Source organism: Taurulus bubalis (assembly GCF_910589615.1).
Source record: "Taurulus bubalis genome assembly, chromosome: 19".
NCBI lineage: Eukaryota > Metazoa > Chordata > Actinopteri > Perciformes > Cottidae > Taurulus > Taurulus bubalis.
Window position 1 is genome coordinate 243,028 of NC_136607.1, and position 9,147 is coordinate 252,174.

Sequence of the window (9,147 nt, forward strand, 5' to 3'; positions counted from 1 at the left end):
GTGTGAGGAGCTATGAAGAGGACTCAACAGGACTGTGTGTGTGAGGAGCTATGACGAGGACTCAACAGGACTGTGTGTGTGTGTGAGGAGCTATGAAGAGGACTCAACAGGACTGTGTGTGTGAGGAGCTATGAAGAGGACTCAACAGGACTGTGTGTGAGGAGCTATGAAGAGGACTCAACAGGACTGTGTGTGAGGAGCTATGAAGAGGACTCAACAGGACTGTGTGTGAGGAGCTATGAAGAGGACTCAACAGGATGCGTTGGTTATACTTGTGTTTCCATGTGAGGCTCATATTAGAAACGTGACTCATCAGGTTAACACAGGGAAGCGTCTCCTCTTGAGCTCCTTCACCCAGCATGCAATGACTCAATCTCTGAAGCAGCTTCTCCTGTGTCCCATGAATGAATTGACATGTTACATACATGTTAGACTTTACACTAAGTCACCTCTGGCCAGATCCTCCGTCAACTGACCATCTACAGTCCTTGCACCGCTTGTGCGGCGCTCTGCTGCTCTTTAGCGAGATAAGCAATAAGACACATTTCCTTCACATGAATCTGGCTGAGGAAAGCATCCTAGAACCTTTAGGATTCTAGGACTGCCGCTGTAATCCTGTACATTTCCCCACTGCGGGACTAATAAAGGAATATCTAATAATAGGTTAGCCTTCCACACACGAGCAAATATGATGACAGATATTTCCAGTGATCATCACTGATTCACCGACGTGACTGCATGACACAATGAAGGGACCTGGTGGGTTCTTGAGGCGTTGCGTCTTTAATCAGCCACTCGGGTTCAGCCTGTTGCTGTGTAGCACAGGTCAAGAGGTCAAGCGGTCAAGTCTACTCATTAAATGGATCCTTTGTAGCGGTAACATCGTTGCTGAGCCACAAAATAAATGTTTCTCTCCTCCAACCAACTGAAGAAGCTCTCGGATCTCATTGCCCTTAAACGATTGAAAACTTCTCACATTATTCCAATTTAACGCTTTTGGAATTGTAGAAAAACTTGGATACGTTTCTCAAACTGGAATCACGTACATGTTAGTATTAACATGTTGGTATTGCATTAATATTGTGTAATTATTGTGGGTCAGTGACAGCAGAAACATTAATGAAGCTGCCAGTCTTTACAGGAAGTAGTCAGGGCCCATCACAACAGGAAGTAGTCAGGGCCCATCACAACAGGAAGTAGTCAGGCTGCATCACAACAGGAAGTAGTCAGGCTCCATCACAACAGGAAGTAGTCAGGCTCCATCACAACAGGAAGTAGTCAGGCTCCATCACAACAGGAAGTAGTCAGGCTCCATCACAACAGGAAGTAGTCAGGCTCCATCACAACAGGACTACGTGTGGACTGAAGCTGCTCTGGAGCAAGTGGCGCTCGTGTGGAAGTCTTCAGTAAATCGACACCACAGAGACATTCATCACATCTCCAATGGACAGAAGGCGTCATGTTGAGAAACAATGCAGAAGAAATAATGTTTTTCCAGAAGACCACCAATAACATATTTAATAGGCTAGGCCCATTACTTTATTCATTTGATCCACAGAAATGTACCCAGAAACACGTCTCCTGTTTCACATGATTAAACAGATAGGAATACTTCACTCACATTAAAAACCTTCAACTTTGAAAAAGTATAAAACAAACAGAACAAACATGCACTAGCTCAGCCAATGAGACGTCTGCTGCGTCTGCCGACGCGTTGCAGAGGAAGTCTGGCTCCGGTGTTTCCCTTCTGGTACGTCTTCCTGTCACACCGAGCCCCGGAGGGTCGGACTAACCAGAGCAGCGCAGCATCAACGAGTCTCCACAGGAGGTCTGAGGCCCACCATGCAGCTTTCAGGTAGGAACGTCAGCACGGCCTCGCCGACCAGTCGGCACACATGGAGTTAAACAGCCGTGTGCTGGCCGTCCCAACACGTCTGTCCAAGCTCTTCATGGTCAAGTCCTCTCACGGGTCAATGTTCTGTCACCTTTAACTCACACCTACCGCCAGTAGCAGAGCAGGCGGGAGGACCAGAGAACCGCTAGGGGTTGTCCTGCAGATCTTTGGCCTTGATCAGGATGGTGTTGACGTCTGAGATGGGGTAATCCTGAAAGAAGCAGAAGAAGTAAACCCTTTTCAGTCGCCGTGTGTCTCCAGAGGAAGCTGCACGAGAGGCCTTACCTGCAGGAGCCTCATATTGACCGTGAAGTCTCCGGCCAGTAGCTTATCTCGGATGAGTCTGTCAACAGAAACCAGGTTCACATCAAGCGCCAGAGGGGTCAATCAGTGCTGCTCAGGGTCGTGGTGCGGCACTCACATGAGCATGGCGCAGCACACCAGCAGCAGGAAGTGGAAGCGGTCCTGGTCAGAAAACAGAGTGTCCCAGATCCGGATGACGTCCGGCAGCAGGAACTCCTGAGACAGCAACAAGGTCAGCCAGCGGAAGGTGAAGTACTGCGGCTTGATGTTCTGCTCCTCCTGAGGACAGAAGAGACGCCACGGTCCAGTGAGCCTTTCACGGGCTCAGCTTCAGGTGGTCACAGTAAACTATACATTCAGGGGTCTGGCCTCAAAGCAATGTCTGTGTGAACATGGGATGGACCTTCTGCACCGTTTCCTGACAACTTATACTTAACTTATTGACAGCTTAATTGAAAAAGAAAATACCAGGCCGATGACAAGAGGAATTCATGCTTCAGGGGTGCAAACGGTTAAAGACCGATGAGGTAAAGTTTGGGCATCGACTCATCGGTCTTTAACCGTGAAGGACCTGAACATTGGACCTGAACAATGTCTAGCTCCCTAAAGGCCGTACCAGCTTGAGATAGAGATCCAGGTCCTTGTCCTTCAGCATGGAGTACACGCTCTCCATCTTGTAGGTGATGCCACACTGAGAGTCGTCCAGGCTCTTGATGAAGTTGTCTCTGTTCTCCGACATCAGGTTGGTGAAGCAGAAGAAGGTGTCGGCTTCAGCGTGCTCTGAACAGCGGAGCAGAGGCGTCACAAAGGGAATCTTTACTTCCTAGGAGTCAAACGTCTCACAGGTTCAGGTCAAAGCCACCGACCTTTCCATTGGCCGTTGGGGTCCGTGGCGAAGGTGTAGTAGATCGGCCCCACCACCTCGTTCATGCCCTGCACGTAGGCGATGCCGGGGTTGAGCTTGGCGTAGATGAAGAGGATCCGCTCCACCACCTCCCAATGGGCCTCGCTCCCAGTGGGCAGCACCTCGTACTCGTTGGATGGATACAGGTGCAGCGCCTTTCCAGGGGAGCTGACCTGGGTGGGGGGGAGAGAGAGAGAGAGAGAGAGAGAGAGAGTCACTGTACCCAAACGCTGCAGACGTCCAAATAGGCTACTTGTAGTTTACAGATCACGTTTGGATTTATTCATGCACTTGTAAATATATATTTATGTATAAATGTGTGTAGCTGCATCCTTTGTTCTTTTTATGTCTGCCTGTGAAACACATTACTACCAGTTTAGATATGTGTTATATAAATACAATTTTGTATTTACAACCACACAATATGTGTTTAGATTAAACATGAGACTAATAGTCAACAATCCAGCATTAAGTATTAAACTACACATAAAATAATAATGTTCTACAACATGTGGTGCTGCCAGATCTAGTAGCCAATCAGCTCTCTGATGTGGGACAGCAGGCGTTTCCCATCATGCACTGGGCCACGCAGTCGGTGGAGAGCTACTGCGGCGCCTGGCTCTCCAATCGACGGCCGTCTTGATCTCGTGAGAGTATCGTTGACCACGTGTGCACGACGTCAGAGCAAGTCGGACACAAATCTACCCAGCATGCATTGCACGCTGATCGATTCTGTCCATCAGGACTAACTAACATTCACACTGATGGGAGGAGCTACCATGAAGGTAGGATTGAAGGATGTGTGTGACATCATTTGAGCCTTATTCTTTTATCTGTAACCCTGGAAGTGTGAAATAACACATAATGCCATAACATCCTCATCACAGCATGAATTGAAGGAAGAGCTTTACTTCCATTCATCAGGACTTCTCAGGGTTCAGCGTTCCCATCACTTACGTTGGTGACTCCGCTGCGGTTGCGGTTCACCGTCTGAGCCTTCAGGGTGGTTTGTTCCACGCGTCTCCGCAGCGTCTCGTAGTCGTTCTGAGGGTCCAGGATGAGTTGGCAGGGGAATCCTGTGGGCCGCTGGAAGAAGGCCATGTCTGGGTACAGCCGCCTGCCGACACGCCAACAACGTTACACGCACACAACGTTACACGCTACCTGACCGGGTGCACACATGCAGCTGACATCAGTCAAACATACGGCCCGCGGGCCGGATCCGAAAAAGAGCTGGGACTCGAACCACTGAGCCTCTGATTGAAAGTCGGGCATGCGAACCATTGAACCACAGTCGCAATTATTTCTGACATTACTACACATATTGCTCAACTGAAGGGAATCTGCAGAGGAGATCTTTGGCCTTTATGTTTCTAGTTTATTGTAGAAACACCTTGAAATAGGGTTAATCATCCAAAAACCTAAAGAAATATTGTCATTATGTGTGAGTTATTATGCTGTGATTTTACTGGTCCGGCCACTTGAGATCAACATGGGCAGCATGCGGCCCCTTCACTATGCTACGGTCAGGACGACTCTTACGGAAAGAAGGTATGTAGAAGGATCTTCTGGTACCCTGAACACAAAGTCTCACTTCAACACGGCTCACTAACCTATGAAGTGCATTTACCGATGTGATGAAGGGACTCAAAGCCTCAACAACTCAAAGGGCCTTGAACCTCGTCTCGGTACAAACCATCAGTAGCTCGTGGTTTAGGGTAACTGGATTAACAACAGGAGACACCTGGTCCCTTAAAGAGAAACGATGCAGGAGATCAGACTCACTACGTCTGTTGAGCTCCACAGAAACAAGGAGGGTTTTACTTCCTGCTTCGCTCTTCTCTGGAGTGCAGCGCCCTCTAGTGGCTTTAGTGGGGACAACACCGTACTGCTGGTTGTGTCCTTTACATTCATTTACTATCCAGAGCTAACTAATAGATCTTACCTCACATCCTTATCAATCTGGAGCAGAATCTCATTATCTTTGAAGTAGTTATTCCACCGGCTGTCTGGATTGGGATTTAGAGGCTGAAAAACAAAAACGGACCTAATGACTGTTTACACAAACGTATACTATTCAGCTATATAGCTTAGATAGTTCTCATATTCTAAGTCCTCTTGTTGCAGTACTTGGTGAACACACACTGCACACAGAGGTAAATACATCCGTGTGTTTATAACGGGTAGATAGTCGCAGGTGGATCATAGATAACCGCAGCAGAGACTCACGTGGTCCTCCATCGTCACGTCTTCTCTGGAAAGACCCAGGTTGGCTTTGGCAATGCCCGGCTGGATGATCATCTCCTTCAGGAACTGGGAGTACACCTCCCTACCCCACATGAGGAAGAGGAAGGGTGAGCCGTCACAGACTAAAGGTTATGTCATCAGAAAATGGATCCGCCAGAGTGTGAGATCATTGAGTAATTAAAGCAGAAGCAGACTTTAAACAGATGTGTGTCAATAATAGTAGTAGTAACAATAGTAGAGGTGAGTGAACATGAGACATCCCAGCACCAGGCCTGGGGCTCAGCCAACCACATCAGCGTGGAAGCAGCTGACGTCGGGGTTGCCTGGTGGTCACATGACATGTTGGGTTCTTACCTCTGCTTCTTGAGGAAAGACTCCCATGACGTCTGGTCGAAAGGTAGATAGTTGAGAAGGATCTGGAGAGTCACATGACACGAGTCAGGATCACAGCACTCTGGTCCTTAAGGAACATCGTGTTTACAACTCAGACCTCCTGACCCGATGAGCTCTACGACTACTGGCACCGGGTCCACTGGGACCGGGTCCACTGGCACCGGGTCCACTGGGACCGGGTCCACTGGCACCGGGTCCACTGGCACCGGGTCCACTGGCACCGGGTCCACTGGCACCGGGTCCACTGGAGCAGCCGTGCTACGTGATGGAGGTTTAGGAACAAACAGCAGCGTGTTCTCACCTTCCAGCAAAGAGCTCGGATTCCTCCTTCAAAAGGGATTCCTGCGTGGGATAAAGAAGAGATGAATACAGAACAATGAGATGGACCTCAGAACCTCCCGGGTGAACGTTACCGTTGAAGCACAGCTCCCTCAGCGTCTTCAGGTCGATGTGGTCTTCACTCAGGGTTTCTTTGAACTCCTGTATTCTGAAGCAAGAAGCAGACGAGGTTAGAGTCTGATGAACAATGTCTGCATCCTCTGAGGTCCTACCACTGGAGACAACAGGTTCATGTTGGGACGCTTATTCGTCGCCTCAAGTCACGTCGGTGCGGTAAGAAGGCGATTAGCTTAGCCTAGCTTAGCATAAGGCTAATCAACACGCATCTTGTTAGCTTGAAAGCCAATGAGAGCACTGTTATTGATGCTGCTGTGTGTCTCACACACTGCACTTCCTGCCAGGAGCTCAAACTGCATTCAGTCGCCCTGGGACTTCCTTTAGCTGGTGGAGGGCGATAAGATAAGACAATCCTGATTAGTCCCACAGCAGAGAAGGTGGATAAATGGTTAAATCACAAAGATTCACTCCGTTATCCAAGTCTTTCTCCATATTACACAACTCGCCGTTGTAGTCAGGAATATATTGCATTTTACATTGAGAAACGCTCTGTATTGACCATTGTTCCTCTTCCTCATCAGACCCACGAGATAAAAATAAACCTATAAACATGGCCGACACACTAAGTTAAGGTTTCCATCAGTCAGACACACAGCAGTGCTTCCCTGGTTTATAACCACTTGTTCAGGCAATGTTAGAAACTGCATGACAATAATAATATAATATAATAATACAGAGAGTAGAGGAGCGTCTCCTCCAGTCAGATTGAATACGAGGAGCTTCATGAGGTTTAGTGACACGCTGGGATGGATATGCAGAGTACTTCAGAGAGCATGTTAAGTACCTTAAGGTAATCTCTGCTGAGTAGTATTTATTCAATACACGAGGTAAGAACGGTTAGCTTTAGTGATTATTGATGGACAGACGTCATGCTTGTGGTTCCTATATGAAGGCTTGGGCATCTGCAGCCGTATGGGCATTCATTGTCATTTTCCTTCCTGAAATCATGTTTCAACCGGTTGCAGTTGAGAACCATCCTGTTGAATATAAAGTCCAGTGTGTAAGGTGAGGTGGTGTATCTGAGGAATAAAGAGTACTTCAGCGTTCATGTAGAGCCACCATGAGAAGTGCTTTAGAGCAACAGTTGACATTCACAATGAGTTAAAATAACAGCAGAGACAAAGGAAACGACATGGAACAATGACGAGGATTCCTCTAACAGAGTGTTATGCATAGAACCATGTTCTGCTAATGTCACGAGCTGCTTTGCTCCAGGACTGTGTGTGTGCGTGCGTGTGTGTGCGCGTGTGCGTGTGTGTGTGTGTGTCCCCTGACAGTGTCAGCAAGTATAGCTCGCTGTTAACTGTTATCTGAAAGGAAGTGTCAGCTGACGTGCTAACAGAGAGCTAGCAGCAGCTCTAGCAGAGAGCTAGCAGCAGCTCTAGCAGAGAGCTCGACTGAGTTCCTGCTACGCTACCTAGCTGCTAGCTGCCTGGAGGTAGCTGGGCTGCTAGCTGCCTGGAGGTATCTGTGCTGCTAGCTGCCTGGAGGTAGCGGCTGGTCTGCTAGCTGCCTGGAGGTAGCTGGGCTGCTAGCTGCCTGGAGGTAGCTGGGCTGCTAGCGGCCTGGAGGTAGCGGCTGGGCTGCTAGCTGCCTGGAGGTAGCGGCTGGGCTGCTAGCTGCCTGGAGGTAGCGGCTGGTCTGCTAGCTGCCTGGAGGTAGCTGGGCTGCTAGCTGCCTGGAGGTAGCGGCTGTTCTGCTAGCTGCCTGGAGGTAGCGGCTGTTCTGCTAGCTGCCTGGAGGTAGCTGGGCTGCTAGCTGCCTGGAGGTAGCTGGGCTGCTAGCTGCCTGGAGGTAGCTGGGCTGCTAGCTGCCTGGAGGTAGCTGGGCTGCTAGCTGCCTAGAGGTATCTGTGCTGCTAGCTGCCTGGAGGTAGCGGCTGTTCTGCTAGCTGCCTGGAGGTAGCTGGGCTGCTAGCTGCCTGGAGGTAGCTGGGCTGCTAGCTGCCTGGAGGTACCTGGGCTGCTAGCTGCCTGGAGGTAGCGGCTGGGCTGCTAGCTGCCTGGAGGTAGCTGGGCTGCTAGCTGCCTGGAGATAGCGGCTGGGCTGCTAGCTGCCTGGAGGTAGCGGCTGGGCTGCTAGCTGCCTGGAGGTAGCGGCTGGGCTGCTAGCTGCCTGGAGGTAGCGGCTGGGCTGCTAGCTGCCTGGAGGTAGCCGGGCTGCTAGCTGGAAGCTAACAGAACCGGGTCAGAGCGGTCGCACCTGTTCCTGTACGCAGATGACATGGTGGCAGGCCGCTGCTGCTCCAGGGTGAAGACTGCCGAGGGAAGTCCTCCTCCTCACTTCCTCCTCCTTCTCTTCCTCACAACAACAACTCCAGTCACAAGCGGCTCGTGCGCAGCAGCCAGGCCGCACGTGACGTAGCGCCGTGTCGCTGACAGCGGCCTGTCGTCACGCGCCGCTAGCCGCCGCCTCTTCTTCTTCTTCTTCTTCTTCTTCTTCTTCTTCTTCTTCTTCTTCTTCAAGGTAGCCTGTCTCTCGTCAGTGTCTCTGTCTGTAATAAATCATAAATATATCCGATGGCAGCGTCACTGTTTGGTGTCGTCACCTTTTTTGGAAGCCACCAGTTTTGTTTATTCCTTTAACTTAATCTTATTTTTTACTATGCAAACTCATATTCAACAAATGTATCTAACCCTAACCCTAAGAGAGAGAGAGAACCATCATATAACTGCGGTCAAGTGAGCCCACATCCGCCGAGTGAGCCTCAGTTGCAATTCTAAATGCACCTCTGTTCAAGGTGTTACGGTACGGGGGCCAGCTCAATGTCACAATATTCAAACAGCTATAAAAACAGTTCCATAGACTTGTATATAAAAATCCCACTCCAGTCTTGTTCAGGGTGACCTCTGCTATGCCCATGTACATGGCCTCAAAATATTACTGTACAGTTTTTGAGAAAATTGAATTCAAAGTCATCTTAAATTTCATAATGATATTCATAATTTTA

At 49.4% G+C, this 9,147-nt stretch overlaps 1 protein-coding gene across 1 annotated transcript; it reads right to left on the minus strand.

Moving 5' to 3' along the window:
• Nucleotides 1–1,511: 1,511 nt before the first annotated feature.
• On the minus strand, nucleotides 1,512–8,842 carry tbc1d13 (TBC1 domain family, member 13). The gene is made up of 12 exons (XM_079235378.1): nucleotides 8,400–8,842; nucleotides 6,155–6,228; nucleotides 6,043–6,083; nucleotides 5,703–5,764; nucleotides 5,331–5,430; nucleotides 5,047–5,129; nucleotides 4,059–4,218; nucleotides 3,064–3,274; nucleotides 2,814–2,977; nucleotides 2,316–2,476; nucleotides 2,180–2,237; nucleotides 1,512–2,105 (listed from the first exon to the last, which is right to left on the minus strand). Exons 1-12 carry the CDS (start codon nucleotides 8,420–8,422, stop codon nucleotides 2,040–2,042), a joined length of 1,203 nt encoding a protein of 400 aa, XP_079091504.1. The 5' UTR covers nucleotides 8,423–8,842; the 3' UTR covers nucleotides 1,512–2,039.
• Nucleotides 8,843–9,147: the final 305 nt, after the last annotated feature.

Excerpts from the sequence above, each read along its gene's own strand:
- tbc1d13 (XM_079235378.1), bottom strand. The coding sequence starts at position 8,422 with ATGTCATCTGCGTACAGGAACAG. Across the intron at positions 6,084-6,154 it reads GAGGGAGCTGTGCTTCAACG|GAATCCCTTTTGAAGGAGGA; the intron begins GTAACGTTCACC and ends TATCCCACGCAG. Across the intron at positions 3,275-4,058 it reads ACCGCAGCGGAGTCACCAAC|GTCAGCTCCCCTGGAAAGGC; the intron begins GTAAGTGATGGG and ends CCCCCCACCCAG.